Source organism: Pelodiscus sinensis, chromosome Z (genome assembly GCF_052426305.1).
Source record: "Pelodiscus sinensis isolate ZL-2025 chromosome Z, ASM5242630v1, whole genome shotgun sequence".
In the NCBI taxonomy this organism is placed as follows: Eukaryota; Metazoa; Chordata; order Testudines; family Trionychidae; genus Pelodiscus; species Pelodiscus sinensis.
Window position 1 is genome coordinate 2,196,092 of NC_143085.1, and position 19,774 is coordinate 2,215,865.

General features: G+C 62.3%; 1 protein-coding gene across 1 annotated transcript; it reads left to right on the forward strand.

Annotated features, from left to right (window-relative positions):
- INPP5J (inositol polyphosphate-5-phosphatase J) lies at nucleotides 1-19,145 on the forward strand. The gene is given in 13 exon segments (XM_075897882.2): nucleotides 1-106; nucleotides 1,364-1,893; nucleotides 3,146-3,256; nucleotides 3,836-3,944; nucleotides 4,575-4,691; nucleotides 4,895-5,070; nucleotides 7,058-7,169; nucleotides 12,754-12,863; nucleotides 13,953-14,142; nucleotides 14,706-14,843; nucleotides 16,782-16,859; nucleotides 17,032-17,136; nucleotides 18,324-19,145. Coding segments are annotated over 13 exon segments (2,385 nt in total). The 5' UTR covers nucleotides 1-55; the 3' UTR covers nucleotides 18,882-19,145.
- Nucleotides 19,146-19,774: the final 629 nt, after the last annotated feature.

Here is a 19,774-nt window from a genome sequence, read left to right on the forward strand (position 1 = left end):
CGGGGGGGGGGGGGGGAAAGGGGGGGGGGAGCGGGAGCATCGTCGGGAGGCAGCGATGGAGCCGGGGACCCGGAGGCCGGGTAGGGGCAGATCCGCAGCCCCCCAGGTAAGGCCCCGCCCCCCCCCCGCACACCTGGTCAAGGGCAGAGCCGCGGCCCCCCCCAGGAAAGGCCCCGCCCCCTCCGCCCCCCCGCACACCTGGTCAAGGGCAGAGCCGCAGCCCCCCCCCAGGAAAGGCCCCGCCCCCTCCAGCCCCCCCCCACACCTGATCAGGGGCAGAGCCGCAGCCCCCCCAGGTAAGGCCCCGCCCCCTTCGCCCCCCCACATGGTGCCCGGTTCGACCTGGCGCTGGCTCCCCCCTCACACACACGCCGGCCAGGATCCCCTCCTCCCCCCCCCCGGTTTCAGGCTGCCCCCCCCAGCTGAGTCAAAGCACGACTAGGTGCCCCCCTCCCCGCCCCCGGGCAGCGTGGGGGTGCCCAGCTATTCGCCTGGCACGCTGGCAGCTGGGGGGGGGGGACACAGCAGGCGGGGGCCCCCCCACTCCGGTGCCGGGAATAGAACTCGGGAAAAGGCCAAGGATGCCCCCCCCCCCGCCGCCGCCACCCAAGGGTGGCATCTCGTTGGTTCGCCCCCCCCCCCCCACACTCCGGCGCGCTGGTGTTATGCAAGAGCCACATCCCCTTCCTGCCACCAACAGTACAGGGAAGCAGCCGCCGGAGTCCTAAGACCGGGGGGGGGGGGGGCTCGGTGCCCCCCAGACCCGCCGGCCCCACGGTGCCCACCCCCCCAGCCCGGCACGGGTGAAGGTGCCCTAACTCTTAGGCATGGCTACCCTGGCAGCTCCGGCCCGCGCTGGGTTTCTAGGGGAGTGGAAGGGGGGCTGTGCACCGCTGGGGGGGGCCTGGTTTTAGGGGTGTCCCCCCCCAGAGCTGAGAGGTGGGGGGAAACTCCAAGAAAGGCCCCCGACTTTCCGTCCCCACGGGAACCAGCCCCCCCTGTCTCTCGATTTGGGGGGCAGACTTAGGCGCGCCAAGAGAGCTCCCCGACTTTCCGTCCCCAGGGGAACCAGCCCCCTCCCCGTCTCTCGACTCTAGATCCCAGCATGCATCGCTCCATCTGGGGCCCCCACCCCAACGGAGCCGGGCCTATGGCCAGGAGGGGGAAAGGGGGCAGGTTAGGAGCCATAGGGGGGTCGCCGGGGCTCCGGTCAAGGGGGTCCCCCGGGTGTCTCGAGGCCACCCTGCACCTCCGCAGGGCCTAGTGGTCGGGTGAGCCTAGTCCCCGGGGTGTCAATTTCGGGATCCGTCGGTGGCCGGTTCGATCCCGACGCCCGCCTGCTCTTTTTTTTTCCCCCTCCCAGACGGAGTCGCCCCCTAGTGGCCCGAAGGACCCGGGCCCGTCCTGCACCGTGGGGGCCCTGTCTCTATCGCCCCGGGGCTCCGTCGCCGCCCCCTTCCCGCCCGTCTCCCCCCGCCCGCAGCCCGAGGGCTGCCTCTCCGTGGGGCCCGCGGAGCCGTCCCCCGCCGGGGCCCTGTTCGGCTTCTTTCGCCCGGTGTCCCCGGACGCCCCGGCGCTGCCCGAATTCTGCCCCCCGGCTCCGGGCTGTCTCCCCGGCGAGCGGAGAGAGGCCCTGCCCCGGGCGGAATCCAGTGACCCCATTCTTGGGGGGCGAGCGGGCGGTCCCCCCCGGCCCGGGGGCCTCCCCAAAGCCGTCTCCAGCGAGTTCCTCTCCGGGGGCCGGCTCGGGCCCTCCAAGCAGGGCCCCCTGGCCAAAGCGGAGTCGGAGGAGTTCCCCCCCTTCGGGAGGAGGAGCCCGTCCCTCGTCCTGCCCGTCTGTGCGGCGCCGCCGGAGGCCTGGCTGGGCAGAGCCAAGGAAAACGGCGCCTTCCGGTGAGTTTTCCCCCTCCCCGGGCAGATCATGGGGGAGGGGAGCCCGGGCAGACCCTGGGGGAGGGAAGTGGGGGGGCGGTCAGGTCTCCTCCTTGCTCCCCCAGCAGACCCCGGGCTCCTAGGCAGGCTGCCTGCTCATTGGGCCCGCCCCGTGGGGAATGAATTTTGTTCTGTGCACCAGCGTGCAGGGGACGTGCGACGCACCGCCTTCGTAATGGTGCTGGTAACCAAATTCACAGGGGCGGTGGGAGGGGGGGGGCTCAGAGTTGGGCGCAGGATGCAGGAGGGGGTATGGGCTCTGGGGTGGGAGTCAGGGTGCAGGACGGGTGGGGTGCAGGAGGGGGTATGGGCTCTGGGGTGGGAGTCAGGGTGCAGGAGGGGGTACGGGCTCTGGGGTGGGGTGTAGGAAGGGGTATGGGCTCTGGGGTGGGGTGTAGGAGGGGGTATGAGCTCTGGGGTGGGGTGTAGGAGGGGGTATGGGCTCTGGGGTGGGAGTCAGGGTGCAGGAGGGGGTATGGGCTCTGGAGTGGGAGTCGGGTGCAGGAGGGGGTATGGGCTCTGGGGTGGGAGTCAGGGTGCAGGAGGGGGTATGGGCTCTGGAGTGGGAGTCGGGTGCAGGAGGGGGTATGGGCTCTGGGGTGGGAGTCGGGTGCAGGAGGGGGTATGGGGTCTGGGGTGGGAGTCAGGGTGCAGGAGGGGGTATGGGCTCTGGGGTGGGAGTCAGGGTACAGGAGGGGGTCTGGGGTCTGGGGTGGGAGTCAGGGTGCAGGAGGGGGTATGGGCTCTGGGGTGGGAGTCAGGGTGCAGGAGGGGGTATGGGCTCTGGGGTGGGAGTCAGGGTGCAGGAGGGGGTATGGGCTCTGGGGTGGGAGTCAGGGTGCAGGAGGGGGTCTGGGCTCTGGGGTGGGAGTCAGGGTACAGGAGGGGGTACGGGCTCTGGGGTGGGAGTCAGGGTGCAGGAGGGGGTATGGGCTCTGGGGTGGGAGTCAGGGTGCAGGAGGGGGTCTGGGCTCTGGGGTGGGAGTCAGGGTGCAGGAGGGGGTATGGGCTCTGGGTCTGGGATGAAGAACAGCGAGGACGGGCCCTTTTCCCCCTCGTCACGGCAGCTAAATGCAAATGTGCTAACGAGCCGCCTTCCAGTTTTGCACATAATTTGCATGTGCCGAGAGCTGCGGCGTCCTGCCCTGAGCAGCGGGGCAGGAGGAAAAGTCATGGGGCTGCTCGTCACCGTGGGTCCCTTTCTCGTTGCAAGGATCACCGTGGTCACGTGGAACGTCGGCACCGCCATGCCCCCGAGCGACGTGACCTCCCTGCTGCACCTCAACACGGGCGACACGAACGAGACCGACATGATCGCCATAGGGTAAGGGGCTCGTGGGCTGAGACACCCTCTTGGCCCCTCTGTGCGCTGCCCTCCAGGATGAGGGTCCCCGGGATCTGCTGTCCCCCAAAGAAATTGTCCTCTAGGTCATGCGGCAGCTCCTCTCCCGAAGCAGAAAGATCCAGGTTCGAGCCAGAGCTGGGAACAGCCTTGAGATGGTGGCAGCGGTGGGATATTCAGAAAAGACCCGCACGCTTCCTACCCGTCGCAGGATTGGCACCGCTTTTGAGAGCACCCCCCCTCCTCGCTTCTCTCCACCCGCTCCATGTCTCTTCCCGGATCCCGGCCTGATCCGCTAGGAATCCTCCAGCCGGGACGGGCAAAGCCGAGCGCCCAAATCTCCTCGAACATCTGTGGGATTTGGGTGCCCGACTCTCCTTGGCTCTTCTTTGCCAGTCCCGCCTTCCCCACTGCCCTTCTCCAGTCCCCCTATGAGATCAGCTGCTTGCCCTGCCACGCCGGGTGTGGGGTGGCGGAGTTGCCCAGGGTCCCCTAGCAGAAAAGATCTCCCAGAAGGGGGAGCCCTGGCCTGCGATCAGCCCCCCGTGTCTCCCCTCTCAGGCTGCAGGAGGTGAACTCCATGATCAACAAGCGTCTGAAGGATGCCCTCTTCACGGACCAGTGGAGCGAACTCTTCATGGACGTGCTGAGCCCCTTTCACTTCGTGCTGGTAAGGGGGGGATGGGGTGAGGGCTGCCCCCCAAATAAATTGTCCTCTAGCCCCCGTGGGGACCCCTCTCCTGAAGCAGAAAGCGCCCGGTTCGAGCCAGAGTGGGGAACAGCCTTGACATGGTGGCAGCGGTGGGATATTCAGAAAAGGCCAGCCCTTCTTCCTACCCATCACCAAAGCTGGCCAGCAGGACCTGCCTGTCTGTGCTTGCTGCCTCAGTTTCCCTCCTGGCACCACAGAGCAGACACACCCCGCCCCGTGTTTGTAGGGGGCTGAGAATCTAGTCGTAGCCCTGCTAGTTGGGGTAACTTCTTTGCTGTTTGGGGGGGGTGAGGTCCTCCACGCAACATGAGACAGGGAAGCGAAAACACTTCCACTGGGAGGCTCAGGGTGGGCGGGGCTGCCTCAGGCTCCGCCCCCGTCCGCCCAGGAGGTCTTCTCTGACCCCCGCGGGGGCCCCTCTCCTGAAGCAGAAAGCGCCCAGTTCGAGCCAGAGCGGGGAACAGCCTTGACATGGTGGCAGCGGTGGGATATTCAGAAAAGGCCAGCCCTGCTCCCTACCCATCACCAAAGCTGGCCGTGCTCGCTGCCTCAGTTTCCCTCCTCATGCCTTTCCCTCCCCCGCGACAGGTGAGCACGGTGCGGATGCAGGGCGTGATCCTGCTGGTGTTTGCCAAATACTATCACCTCCCCTTCCTGCAGGACATCCAGACGGATTGCACCCGGACCGGGCTGGGCGGTTATTGGGTGAGACGCACGTGCAGTGCCCGCTGGGACGTGGGGGGCACGTGGGGGGGGACCCCAAGGCCTCCGTCCAGGCTCCGGAGGCCAGAAGGCCGCTGGGACCAGTCCCACCGCCCTCCCGCTGGCTGATCCCAGCTCTCCAGGCGGGCGGGGGAGGGGATATGACTTGGGGGGCACTGACCCATTTTGGGGTCCCTCTCGGACAGGGCAACAAGGGCGGGGTGAGCGTGCGGCTGTCCGTCTTCGGCCACATGCTCTGCTTCCTCAACTGCCACCTGCCGGCCCACCTGGAGAAGGCGGAGCAACGGAAAGACGATTTCACCACCATCCTCCACATGCAGCAGTTCGAGGGGCAGGCGGCCAGCGGTATCCTGGACCACGAGTACGGAGCCGGGGGGTTGGGGCGGCCCGTTTCCCAGCAGCCCTCGGGGCTGGAAAGGCCGCAGGCCCCTCGTGCGCCCCCCTCCCGCCGGTTCTCGGCAGTGGAAATTTCCGCTCCCGGGCCGTGCTCGGCCATGTGACCCAGGGCCCCGGGGGAGGGGGGGGGGGGAGCCGAGCGGGTTTCGGCGGCCGGGCCCCGCACCTGAGCCGGGCTGGCAGCCGGCCAGCGTGTGATCGGCAAAGCGCTGACCTACATTCGGCGCGGCCGCGGAAACGTTCGCCGGCCTCAGAGCCGCGTGATCCGGCGCCTGCTCTGCTCGGGGGGGGGCCAGGAGTCCAGCCCCCCAACCATCTCCACCCGGCCCCCCCAAGCATCCAGGCACCCCCCGGTGAGTCCAGACCCCCAACCATCTCCACCCGGCCCCCCCAAGCATCCAGGCACCCCCCCGGTGAGTCCAGACCCCCAACCATCTCCACCCGGCCCCCCCAAGCATCCAGGCACCCCCCGGTGAGTCCAGACCCCCAACCATCTCCACCCGGCCCCCCCAAGCATCCAGGCACCCCCCCGGTGAGTCCAGACCCCCAACCATCTCCACCCGGCCCCCCCAAGCATCCAGGCACCCCCCGGTGAGTCCAGACCCCCAACCATCTCCACCCGGCCCCCCCAAGCATCCAGGCACCCCCCGGTGAGTCCAGACCCCCAACCATCTCCACCCGGCCCCCCCAAGCATCCAGGCACCCCCCCGGTGAGTCCAGACCCCCCAACCATCTCCACCCGGCCCCCCCAAGCATCCAGGCACCCCCCCGGTGAGTTCAGACCCCCAACCATCTCCACCCGGCCCCCCCAAACATCAGGGCACCCCAACAATCTTCATCCGGCCCCCGAAGCATCCAGGCACCCCCCCGGTGAGTCCAGCCCCCCAACCATTTACACCCGGCCCCCCAAGTATCCAGGCCCCCCAGCAATCTTCATCCGGCCCCCCCAAGCATCCAGGCACCCCCCCGGTGAGTCCAGCCCCCCAACCATCTCCACCCGGCCCCCCCAAGCGTCCAGGCACCCCCCCGGTGAGTCCAGCCCCCCAACCATCTCCACCCGGCCCCCCCAAGCGTCCAGGCACCCCAACAATCTTCATCTGGCCCCCCCAAGCATCCAGGCCCCCCAGCAATCTTCATCCGGCCCCCCAAGCATCTAGGCCCCCCAACAATCTCCACCCACCCCCCCTAGCATCCAGGCACCCCAACCATCTCCACCCGGCCCCCCCAAGCATCCAGACCCCCCCCCCCCGGTGAGTCCAGCCCCCCAAGCATCTCCATCCGGCCCCCCCAAGCATCCAGACCCCCAACAATCTCCACCCGCCCCCAAGCATCCAGACCCCCTCCCGGTAAGTCCAGCCCCCCAACAATCTCCACCTGCCCCCCCAAGCATCCAGGCACCCCCCCATGAGTCCAGCCCCCCCAACAATCTCCACCCAGCCCCCCCAAGCATCCAGACCCCCCCCACCCCGTGAGTCCAGCCCTCCCAAGCAGCCAGGTCCTCCTGTAAGCCCACCCCCCCAACAATCTCCACCCAGCCCCCCTAAGAATCCAGATGCCCCCCAGTGAGTCCAGCCCCCCCCAACAATCTTCACCCGGCCCCCCCAAGCATCCAGGTCTCCACCCTACAACTCACTAGCACCCAGATCCCCCCCCCCCCCAAGTGTATCCAGGCCCCTGCCCTCTGCCCCCCTGTTTAGGCCCAACCCAGAAGCGGCCCTGCTCTGACCCCCGTCCTCTGGTCACCCCATGTGGCGTGCTGGAGCTGGCGGGAGGGTCCGGAGGCCGGGCTGCTTTCACCCAGGACACTGCCCTCTGAGGCAGCGCTGCTCAGTGGTTGGATCCCAGGCCTGGGAGCCGGGACTCCTCGTGCCCCGCCCCCCCCAAGCTGGGGCAGTCGCTGCCCCCAGGGGACGCTGCGTGTGTGGGCCCATTCACCCTGTTGCCCTCCGCAGCATCGTCTTCTGGTTCGGGGACTTGAACTTCCGCATCGAGAGCCTGGACATCCGCTTTGTGAAGTACGCCATCGCCAACAGCCTCCTCAGCCAGCTGTGGGAGAAGGACCAGGTGAGCGGTGGGCCGGGGTGTCCCATGGGGGGCAGGCACTGGCTTCCTTCCCTGGCCGGGTCCAGCGTGATCATCCCCCCCGCCATAGCGGCACTGAGTGGTCCTCCGAGATTCATAGATCTGGAAGGGACCTCGAGCGGCCACTGAGTCCCGTCCCCTGCCCTGCCGGCAGGACCAAGCCCCATCTAGACCTTCCCTGGTAGATGTCTACAGAATCCTAGAACTGGAAGGGACCTCGAGAGGTCATCAAGTCTACTCCCCTGCCCTCACAACAAGACCAAGCCCCATCTAGACCATCCCTGGTAGATGTCTACAGAATCGTAGAACTGGAAGGAACCTTGAAAGGTCATCAAGTCCAGTCCCCTGCCCTCATGACAGGACCAAGCCCCATCTAGACCATCCCTGGTAGATGTCTACAGAATCATAGGACACTAGAACTGGAAGGGACTTTGAGAGGTCAACAAGTCCCATTCTCTGCCCTCACAGCAGGACCCAATACTGTTTAGACCATCCCTGGTAGATGTCTACAGAATCCTAGAACAGGAAGGGACCTCGAGAGGTCATCAAGTCTACTCCCTTGCCCTCATGGCAAGACCAAGCCCCATCTAGACCATTCCTGGTAGCTGTCTACAGAATTGTAGAACAGGAAGGGACCTCAGGAGGTCATCAAATCTAATCCCTTGCCCTCCCGGCACGACCAAGCCCCATCTGGACCATCCCTGGTAGATGTCTACAAAATCATAGGACACTAGAACTGGAAGGGACTTTGAGAGGTCATCAAGTCCCATTCTCTGCCCTCACGACAGGACCAACCACTGTCTAGACCATCCCTGGTAGATGTCTACAGAATCCTAGAACAGGAAGGGATCTGAAGAGGTCATCAAGTCCAGTCCCCTGTCCCGCCAGCACATCCAAGCCCCATCTAGACCATCCCTGGTAGATGTCTACGGAATCCTAGATCACTAGATCTGGAAGCGACCTCAAGAGGTCGTCAAGTCTACTCCCCTGCCCTCATGGCAGGACCAAGTCCCATCTAGACCATCCCTGGTAGATGTCTACAGAATCCTAGATCACTAGATCTGGAAGCGACCTCAAGAGGTCGTCAAGTCTACTCCCCTGCCCTCATGGCAGGATCAAGTCCCATCTAGACCATCCCTGGTCGATGTCTATCCAACCTGCTCTTCAATATCTCCAGCGATGGAGATTCCACAACCTTCCTTGGCAATTTATTCCCGTGTTTCATTGCCCGGATAGGGAGTTTTTCCCACATCAACAATCCCTTGCTGCAATTGAAGCCCATTGCTTCTTGTTCTATCCTCCGAGGACTTCCATTTTCCCATTCTCCTTGGGACACCCTTTTAGATACTTGAAAAAGGCGATTACGTCCCCTCTCCGTCTTCTCTTTTCCGAACTAAACAAACCCAATTAGAACATAACATGAGAACGGCCAGATTGGGTCAGACCAAAGGTCCATCCAGCTCAGTATCTTGTCTGCCGACAGTGGCCAGCACCAGATGCCCCAGAGGGAGGGAACACAACAGGTGATCGTCACATGGTCCCTCTCCTGTCATCCATTTGCAGACAAACAGAGGCTAGGAACACCATTCCTACCCATCCTAATAGCCATGGATGGACCTACCCTCCATGAATCTATCTAGCTCTTTTTCGAACCCTGTTCAAGTCCTAGTTTTCGCCACATCCTCCGGCAAGGAGTTCCGCAGGTTAACGGGAACTCTTCCAGCCTTCCCTCGCAGCTCCCCTTTCCTCGACCTTTCCTCCTTTGTTTGTTGCTCTTCTTTGGACCTTCCCCACCTCTTTCCTGAAACGCGGTGCCCAGAACTGGACGCAAGACTCCAGCTGAGGCCGAATCCGGGCGGAGTAGCGTAGAAGAACCGCTCCTCGTGTCTGGCTCGCCACGCTCCTGTGAACGCCTCCCAGAATCCCCTTTTTTTTTTTTTTTGCAACTGGGTCCCACGTGGGGCCCGCTAGGGCTGGAGGGAGGGGAGAGGCGTTCGGAAAACGGTGGGGGTCTGCGGTGTTCGGAAAGACGTGGGAGCCGAGGGGAGGCGGGGCTTTAGATCTGCTGCCCCATTGCGGCCTGAGCAGCTCAGAGTTGCCAGGAGGCGGGTGACGGGCACAGGAGTGGCAAGGCGCAACTACGAACTTGCGCTGGGGACAAAGTCCTGAGCTTAGTGCGTGGGATGGGTCGGTCTTCGAGGGAAGGCCAGGGAACGCCTCCCCTGGGTCCTAGTGCTCACCCTGGCCTCTCGTCAATTTCTTCCTGACGGCTCCGGCAGCCGTTAACGTAAGTGAAAAGCCTTCCAGCGTGCCAGACCTATTAGCATAACGTTGAACCCGTGACCCAGCCGCCACCGGGTAATGAACCCACGTGCCGAGCCTTGGTCTGACTCGCAAAACCAGTCGGGCGTTCCGTCGGCAGGGCCTCCGTGGCAATTTGCCGCGCATCGGTCGTTCCGGTGTTTCTGAATCCCGTCGGCAGGGCCTCCGTGGCAATTTGCCGCGCATCGGTCGTTCCGGTGTTTCTGAATCCCGTCTCTTAAAAAAAAAAAAAAAGAAATCGAGGCACCGCTATTGCGTTCGCCTTCCATTCCCGGCTCATCGGAACGTATTTAAAAAAAAAAATTCCGAAAAAGACCAGCCGCGTCTAAACCGCTCCGGTCCACGTCGCCGCCGCGCGTAGGAATGGATACAATATACGGCCCTCCCGTTCCTCGCTCTACCGGCGCGCAAAGAAACGCCAACGCAATTTGCGGAAACGGAAGTCCGCCGCGGGCGGGGGAAAAATATTCCCCGTGTTCAGCTGTTTCGCTGGAAGTCCAATTTTTAGGGGGCCGTATCTTGGACTTATCGCGAGGATGGTCTAGATCTTAGGTTCCCAAACTGGGGGGGGCGCACCCGCTGGGAGGGGGGTGAAGATATGCCAGGGGGGCGCAGAGCGACCCAGCCCTCTCTAATCTCCTCCCCCCCCAGCTTGCTGGAGTGGGGGGAGGTTGGAGCATCCTGGGCAGACTTCAAAGGGCAATGCCTACTCTACTCTTAAAAGGGCAACTTTATATATATATATTTTTTGGCTGAACAAGTGTTGCTGCAAAAAAAATTTTTTGGGGGGGGGGGCGTGAAGGTTTCTCAACAATCAAAAAGGGGATTGATGCCGAAAAGTTTGGGAACCACGGAGCTGGACCAATTTTAATTCCTATAGTCCAGGGCTCTTCACCTCTGAAAGTGCGGCTCGCGAAACCCGCCCCCCCCAACCTCCGCAGCTCACGAAGTTGCCCCATAGCCCCCTACAAATGACCCCCAGCTCCCTGGGCTCCCCAGGTGCAGGGGAGCCATCCGGCGGCCGATGGGAGCCTGATGTGGCCAAAAAACCTAACCTGCAGCTGGGCAAATGAATTTCCGTTTTACTTCCGACTATTTGATGAGCTAGGTTGGAGAGAACCGTCCACCTCAAAGAGACATTCGTTTTCTTCCAGCTCGCTGGGCAAATGAATTTCCGTTTTACTTCCGACTATTTGATGAGCTAGGTTGAAGAGAACCGTCCACCTCAAAGCGACATTCGTTTTCTTCCAGCTAGCTGGGCAAATGAATTTCCGTTTTACTTCCGACTATTTGATGAGCTAGGTTGAAGAGAACCGACCACCTCAAAGAGACATTCGTTTTCTTCCAGCTAGCTGGGCAAATGAATTTCCGTTTTACTTCCGACTATTTGATGAGCTAGTTTGGAGAGAACCGTCCACCTCAAAGAGACATTCGTTTTCTTCCAGCTAGCTGGGCAAATGAATTTCCGTTTTACTTCCGACTATTTGATGAGCTAGGTTGAAGAGAACCGTCCACCTCAAAGAGACATTCGTTTTCTTCCAGCTAGCTGGGCAAATGAATTTCCGTTTTACTTCCGACTATTTGATGAGCTAGGTTGAAGAGAACCGTCCACCTCAAAGAGACATTCGTTTTCTTCCAGCTAGCTGGGCAAATGAATTTCCGTTTTACTTCCGACTATTTGATGAGCTAGGTTGAAGAGAACCGTCCACCTCAAAGAGACATTCGTTTTCTTCCAGCTCGCTGGACAAATGAATTTCCGTTTTACTTCCGACTATTTGATGAGCTAGGTTGAAGAGAACCGTCCACCTCAAAGAGACATTCGTTTTCTTCCAGCTAGCTGGGCAAATGAATTTCCGTTTTACTTCCGACTATTTGATGAGCTAGGTTGAAGAGAACCGTCCACCTCAAAGAGACATTCGTTTTCTTCCAGCTAGCTGGGCAAATGAATTTCCGTTTTACTTCCGACTATTTGATGAGCTAGGTTGAAGAGAACCGTCCACCTCAAAGAGACATTTGTTTTCTTCCAGCTAGCTGGGCAAATGAATTTCCGTTTTACTTCCGACTATTTGATGAGCTAGTTTGAAGAGAACCACAATCAATATCTTCCGAAGATATACAACCCGTGGACATGTCTAACATTTTTGAATACCTATTTTAAGACAAACCCAGAGGCTAAGTTTACACTGCCGGCTTCTTGCGCGTGAATGCACCACAAGTTTTTGCTCAAAAAACAGCCGGTTTTGGGCAAAAACTCTGCCGTGTAGATGTAGCTTTCATTAAATATGATGGAATACATGCTATAGCCCTCCTCCGTTTTCCATTTTCGCCAGTAATATTTCTAAGCTGTTCTACGTTGTAACTAAACTCTTAAGCCTTCGTCCAGTAATCGTTCCAGGTGATGAGATACTTCAACTCACGGAAACCATTTGTGGTGGTTTACGGTTTGCTTAGAAACAAGTTTACGGTTTGCTTCGAAACAAAGACGTTATTTTAAACGGTCGGAGCAGTGTCATGTGTTTTATACCAACGGTCGATACTTTCCCACAAAGCATAGTGAAATTTTGTGACCATGTCTTGTTAGGAAAATCCCCTGTATTTTCCTAACCGTTCGCGACGGATTACGGTTTGCTTCGAAACAAAGACGTTATTTTAAACGGTCGGAGCAGTGTCGTGTGTTTTATACCGACGGTCGATACTTTCCCACAAAGCATAGTGAAATTTTGTGACCGTGTCTTGTTAGGAAAATCCCCTGTATTTTCCTAACCGTTGGTGGCGGATTACGGTTTGCTTCGAAACAAAGACGTTATTTTAAACGGTCAGGGCAGTGTAGTGTGTTTTATCCCAACAGTCGATTTTTTCCCACAAAGTATAGTGAAATTTTGTGACCGTGTCTTGTTAGGAAAATCCCATGTATTTGTGGAAAAGTATCGACCTTTTGTATACAAAACACTACACTGCTCCGACCGTTTAAAATAACGTCTTTGTTTCGAAACAAACCGTAGACTTGTTTCTAAGCAAACCGTAAACCACCACAAACGGTTTCCGTGACTTGAAATATCTCGTCATAGGGAACGATTACTCGAGACACGCTTAAGAGTTTAGTTACAACGTAGAACAGCTTAGAAATAGTACTGGCAAAAATGGAAAACGAAGAAAGGCTATATCATGTATTCCATCATATTTAATGTTGTGTTCCTCGTGCTACAAACTTTCTGCAAATCAATCTGTTCCTTTTGCCCCCCAGCTGAATATCGCCAAGAGCACCTGGCCCATCTTGAGTGGCTTCCAGGAGGGGCCTCTCAACTTCCCGCCCACCTTCAAATTTGATGTGGGCACCAACCAGTACGACACCAGGTAGGGGGGCACTGCATGAACCCCTTCCTGCTGGGGATGGGTGGAGACTGTGGGCGGGTGTGTCAGGGCAAAGGGCACAGGGATTGGTGGAGAATACGGGCAGGTGTGTCGGGGCAGGGGGCACAGAGATTGGTGGAGAATACGGGCGGGCGTTTCAGCGTGGGGGCACAGGGATCGGTGGAGAATAGGGGCGGGTGTTTCAGAGTGGGGGCACAGGGATCGGTGGAGAATACGGGCGGGCGTTTCAGCGTGGGGGCTCAGGGATTGGTGGAGAATACGGGCGGGCGTTTCAGCATGGGGACACAGGGATCGGTGGAGAATACGGGCGGGCGTTTCAGCGTGGGGGCTCAGGGATTGGTGGAGAATACGGGCAGGCGTTTCAGCGCGGGGGCTCGGATTGGTGGAGAATACAGGCGGGCGTTTCAGCGTGGGGGCTAAGGGATTGGTGGAGAATACGGGTGGGCGTTTCAGTGTGGGGGCTCAGGAATCGGTGGAGAATACGGGCGGGCGTTTCAGTGTGGGGGCTCAGGAATTGGTGGAGAATACGGGCGGGCGTTTCAGTGTGGGGGCTCAGGAATCGGTGGAGAATACGGGCGGGCGTTTCAGCATGGGGGCACAGGGATTGGTGGAGAATACAGGTGGGCGTTTCAGTGTGGGGGCTCAGGAATCGGTGGAGAATACGGGCGGGCGTTTCAGCGCGGGGGCTCAGGGATTGGTGGAGAATACGGGTGGGCGTTTCAGCGCGGGGGCTCAGGGATTGGTGGAGAATACGGGCAGGCGTTTCAGCGCGGGTGCACAGGGATTGGTGGAGAATACGGGCGGGCGTTTCCGCGTGGGGGCTCAGGGATTGGTGGAGAATACGGGCGGGCGTTTCAGCGTGGGGGCTCAGGGATTGGTGGAGAATACGGGCGGGCGTTTCAGCGTGGGGGCACAGGGATTGGTGGAGAATACGGGCAGGCGTTTCAGCGCGGGGGCTCAGGGATTGGTGGAGAATACGGGCGGGCGTATTAGGGCATAGGGGCGGCAGGGAAGTTTGCAGGGAAGCCCCTTTGCCCGGGGCCAGCTGACCAGCGCCCGTCTGCCCCACAGCGCCAAGAAGCGGAAGCCAGCCTGGACGGACCGCATCCTCTGGTAACTCAAGAGCTCCAGGGCCCCACACAATCCTAGCGGCCGGCGGCCCAGCCGCTCCCTCCTGGCCGTGAGCCAGCTATGCTACTGCAGCCACATGGAGTACGTGGTCAGCGATCACAAGCCTGTGGTTGCCATCTTCGCCGTGCAGGTGGGTCCGGCGCTCCGGTATTGACCCGGACAGTCCCGTATTTCCGCCTCCTCTCCGGTAACAAAATTCAGAAAATACCGGACACTTCAAATGGCTGGTATCTTCTGATTTTTTTTTTCCAGGCCGGGGGCGAAAATACCGGACTGTCCGGGTCCATACCGGACACCTGGTAACCCTCCATTCAGCAATCGGGCCCAGCTCTCCCCCCCCACGGTTACCTGGTTCTGCAGGGGAGCTGGCTGGCTCGGAGCAGGGAGGAAGGCAAGATGGCCGCTGGCAGCCTGTTAGTCTAGGCAGAGCCCAGCCCCTCCTGTTCTTAAAGGGGCCATGCTGGTTTTTTTTAAATAACTCTCTGGGCCCCCCCCCCTTTTTTTTTGCTCAACAACTTTGGTCCTCCCGCCCCTTTTAATCAACAGTATTTTCCCCCATTTTTTGGGGGGGGCGTGATCGGTATTTTTGGTTAAACCATCTGGCAACCCTAGCCGCTCCCAACAGGGGACCCCAGCCTTGCAGGGAGGGGGATGCCGTGGGTCTCACTCACATCCCGGGCTTCTCCGTGGCAGTTTGCCTCCAAGGCCGACAAGCCCTTGGTGGAGCTCCAAGTGGCCGACGAGTGGACCAGGCCGGAGCAAGCCGTTGTCCGATACCGGATGGCTGCCGTCTTCCACAGGAGCTCTTGGGACTGGATCGGCCTCTACCGGGTAAGGGGCTGTGGGGAGGGGGAGGTGGTGGGGCCCACGTGGGTCCTTCCCCAGCAGATGGGAAGGGACCTACTGGATCGGCCTTTACCGGGTAAGGGGCTATGGGGGGGGAGGTTGTGGGGCCCACATGGGTCCTTCCCCAGCAGATGGGAAGGGACCTACTGGATCGGCCTTTACCGGGTAAAGGGCTATGGGGGGGAGGTTGTGGGGCCCACATGGGTCCTTCCCCAGCAGATGGGAAGGGACCTACTGGATCGGCCTTTACCGGGTAAGGGGCTATGGGGGGGGAGGTTGTGGGGCCCACATGGGTCCTTCCCCAGCAGATGGGAAGGGACCTACTGGATCGGCCTTTACCGGGTAAAGGGCTATGGGGGGGAGGTGGTGGGGCCCACATGGGTCCTTCCCCAGCAGATGGGAAGGGACCTACTGGATCGGCCTTTACTGGGTAAGGGGCTATGGGGGGGAGGTTGTGGGGCCCTCATGGGTCCTTCCCCAGCAGGCGGGAAGGGACCTGGAGGGGTGAGGGGGACCGTGCGCAGATGGCTGGGGGGGATGGCCAGGAGGCAGGTGCCTCCTGCCCTGGGAGATGGAGGGTGAGGGTTTCATGGGCTGCTCCCCCCTCTACCCCCAGAGTCCCACACCCTGACAGAGCCTGTCCACCCCCCCGCCCCCACAGGAAGTAGCTCCCACCCCTGCCTCCGCGTCTGAATAGGGGACACAGCTGAGGTGGATGCCTGGATGGCCTGGAGTTAGATCTGAGCCACTGGGTGGCTGAGGCCTGCTGCCCCTGAAGCGGGAGAGCTAACCCCCTGGGTGCCAGCCTCCCTTGCAGCCAGCCCCTGCCCCCCCCTCTCCAGGCGCTGGGCGTCCCCCATGGGCCCAGGCCCCCTGGCTTCCTGGGCCCGATTCTTCCCTACTTCCTTTTCCAGCTCAGGGAGGAGTCGGGTGCCTCTCCCTCTCAGTTCACCCCTTGTGGGGCACCAGGCCAGGGGCTGCCCCCTGGATTCTCCAGGAGCTCGTGGGTCACTGGGGTTACAGCCGCCAAGGCCCAGTGACCCATGGGGGCAAGGGGGGGGGATGGGCTGGGCCCAAGGAGTAAGCCCATCCTGCCCCACAGCCGATGGGAGCCTGATGTGTCCAAAAAACCTAACTGTGGGATTTTAAAGGGGCGGTATCCTTTTTTTTCCCTTCAACTCTGGCTGGTTCAGAGCTCTTCCCCCCCCCTTTTTTCCTCAACAATTTCCTCACGGATGCTCAGTGTGGGGGCTGGCCTGGGGCAGCTGAGCCCCCCTGTGGGGCAAAAAGGTGGCCCAGGAGTCTGCCCCCTTGGAGGCAGGTGCCTGGGCTCCAGGAGGCCCAACCAGGACCAGGGAGCCAGGGTAGGGTTGGATCGCCCGCGTCTTCACCAACTTTCCCGCGCCGGGGGCCCTGAGAGGGGAGTCTCCGTGGGCTACTTGAAAATGGAGTGGCACCCCCCCCTCCACAGCTGGGAACCCCCCCCGCCCCCCCAGCCAGGAAGGGGAACCCTATGGTAAGGCCCCTCGTAGCTCAGAGCCCAGCAAGTGCATTGTGGGTAAACCCTGGCCAGCTCCCGACAGGAGAGAGCAGGGGGACGCCTAGCTCGTCGGCCCCCCTGAAAATCTGGCCCTGTGTGGCTTAAATGGAGACCCCAGATCAGACCAGGCTGGGAGCGGCGGGTCGGCTCTGGGGGTCCAGCCGGTCAGGGTAGGTCTGCTCTGCGGTAGCAGGGCCTAGGGGTTAGAGCTGGCACGGTCTGGGGACGTGGAACACGGTTGGTGTCGATGAAGCATATTCCAAGAGGGTTGGGTCCTGTGGGTCCGTGTTTCGGGGTGGGGGGGGCCCAAGGGCTGGCGTCAGACCCTCTCCCAGTGGGGTGGGGTCCCGTGCCCCCTAACTCGCCCTCGGCACCCTCTCCAGGTGGGTTTCCGGCACGCCAAAGACTACGTGGGCTACGTGTGGGCCAAACACGAGGACCCGGAGGGCAGCGTGTACCAGGTGTGTGCGCACGAGGGATCCCCCCCCTTCTCGCACGTCCTTGGGGGGCCCGGCCCCCTTCCTGGGACGCCCCAGAGTGCTGGGATGTGCCTGGGCTCCCCCCTGCCAAGATTGGGGGCGTCTGTGGGGGGCACGGCCCTGACCCCCCCCCTTGCCTCCCCCCTTGCTCCAGGTGGTGTTTTCGGAGGAGACGCTACCCAAAGGGAAGGGGGAATACATCCTTGGTTACTACGGCAACAACTACAGTAGCATCACCGGGGTGACGGAGCCTTTCCAGGTCAGCAGCTTCCTGCCCCACGGCGGGGGGGGGGAACGGGGGCCAGAGGGGTGGGGCGATTGAGCTGGGTACAAGACAGGCATCCCCCTGGGGGAGGGGAGATTTGCGGCTGGGGGTGTTCGATGAATAACGGGGCAGTTTGCTGTTCCGGGGGCCCATGGGGCTAGCTGCTGCCTGGTCCCCCCGGATGTGGGGTGGGCCTCGCCCTGGGCCGGCTGTTCACCAGTCCCCATGGATGTGGGGCAGGTCTCACCCCGTATGACCAGTCCCCACCAATGTGGGGCGGTCCTCGCCCTGCATGGTACCAGCTGCTGATAGTCCCCACAGATGTGGGGCAGGCCTTGCCCTGCATGGTACCAGCTGCTTACAGTCCCCACAGATGTGGGGCAGGCCTTGCCCTGCATGGTACCAGCTGCTGATAGTCCCCACAGATGTGGGGCAGGCCTTGCCCTGCATGGTACCAGCTGCTGATAGTCCCCACAGATGTGGGGCAGGCCTTGCCCTGCATGATACCAGCTGCTGACAGTCCCCACAGATGTGGGGCAGGCCTTGCCCTGCATGGTACCAGCTGCTGATAGTCCCCACAGATGTGGGGCAGGCCTTGCCCTGCATGGTACCAGCTGCTGATAGTCCCCACAGATGTGGGGCAGGCCTTGCCCTGCATGGTACCAGCTGCTGACAGTCCCCACAGATGTGGGGCAGGCCTTGCCCTGCATGATACCAGCTGCTGACAGTCCCCACAGATGTGGGGCAGGCCTTCCCCTGCATGGTACCAGCTGCTGACCGGTCCCCACAGATGTGGGGCAGGCCTTGCCCCGCATGGTACCAGCTGCTGCCCGGTCCCCACAGATGTGGGGCGGGCCTCACCCCGCATAGCACCAGCTGCTGACAATCCCCACAAATGTGGGGCCAGCCTCGCCCAGCCCAGGGCCAGCTGCTGCCCGGTCCCCACAGCTGTGGGGCGGACTTTGCCCCGCATGGCACCAGCTGCTGACAGTCCCCACCAATGTGGGGCCAGCCTCGCCTAGCACAGGCCCAGCTGCAGACCAGTCCCCCCAGATGTGGGGCAGGTCTTCTCCAGCACCCTGCTGCCCGCTCCCCGCCGTGGAGGTGCCGGTTTGGGGCCCCTCCTCTCCCGGGGCGTTTCCCCGCCCGGGCGGCTGACGCGCCCCCCGGGGGCCCCACAGATCTCGCTACCTGCCTCCCAGGCCAGCAGCCGGCCGGACAGCTCCAGCCCCAGCTCGGAGGACGAAGACGACAGCACCTTGGTCCTGCTGGCCCCCAAATCCCGCAGCCCCAGCCCCGGGCAGCTGAAGACCCACCGGAGCCGGAGCCCCAGCCTGTCCCACCTGCAGGGCCTCCTGGCGCGGCCGGCGAGCCACGAGCGGGGGGTCAGCCGCAGCCCGTCCCCCCACAACCGGCGCCCCCTGCAGGGCGACATCCCCAGCATCCAGCTGCCGGAGGAGCCGGCCTGGCAGGAGGGCAGCGGCCGGACCGCGGGGGGGATGTGGGGCCGGGCGGACGCCAGCCCCCTGGCCCAGGCCGACCCCCGGAGCTTGGGTTTGCTGCCCGCCCTCCGGCTGGAGACTGTGGACCAAGCCGTGGGGCCGAGCGCCGACCAGGGGTACCCCCCCCGCCGGATGAGCCCCACGGCCGGGGCCGCCGGCCTCTTCGGCAGGCGCGGCTCCCGGGACAGCCCGCCCCCTGGCGCCGTGGAGGGCCGGGCGGCCGGGGCCCCACACTGACCGTGGGGCAGGACCCGATCCCCCGTGTTGTACCCCCCCCCCCCCCCCCCCCGTGTGCCGTCTCTCCCGCCCGGGCGTGCTGTGGTGTCCCCACGGGGGGTGACATAACCGACCCCCCCTGTGGCCCAGCCTGGCCACCCCCCAGTCATGAAACCCTCTGCCCCCCGCAGGGGGGAAGACGTGGGCAGGGGGGGCTGGGCACCTGCTCCAATTCTGTCCGCTCCATGAGCTTCCCGGCCCCCTAGAGCACGTGGCAGGGAAGGCGGTGGGGGTGAGGGGGCGTGGGCCTGAGGCAGGCCGACCAAGTGGCCGTGCTGTGGGGTGAGGCCAGCTGGCATGGAGCTCCCTGGCTGCAGAAGGGGAGGCTGCCATGGGGCAGGGCGGGGGGCAAGGTCTGCATGGGCCCAGGTGCTGGGAATGATGCCGTGGGGAGCTGGGGGGCAGGATCTCCCTGGCCACAGGAGAAGGGGCGGGCACTATGGGGCACTGGAGGGCGCTATGGGGCACTGGAGGGGCAGGATCTCCCTAGCCCCAGGAGAAGGGGAGGGCACTATGGGGCACTGGAGGGCGCTATGGGGCACTGGAGGGGCAGGATCTCCCTTGCCCCAGGAGAAGGGGAGGGTGCTATGGGGCACTGGAGGGGCAGGATCTCCCTTGCCCCAGGAGAAGGGGAGGGCGCTATGGGGCACTGGAGGGGCAGGATCTCCCTTGCCCCAGGAGAAGGGGAGGGCACTATGGGGCACTGGAGGGCGCTATGGGGCACTGGAGGGGCAGGATCTCCCTTGCCCCAGGAGAAGGGGAGGGCGCTATGGGGCACTGGAGGGCGCTATGGGGCACTGGAGGGGCCGGATCTCCCTAGCCCCAGGAGAAGGGGAGGGCGCTATGGGGCACTG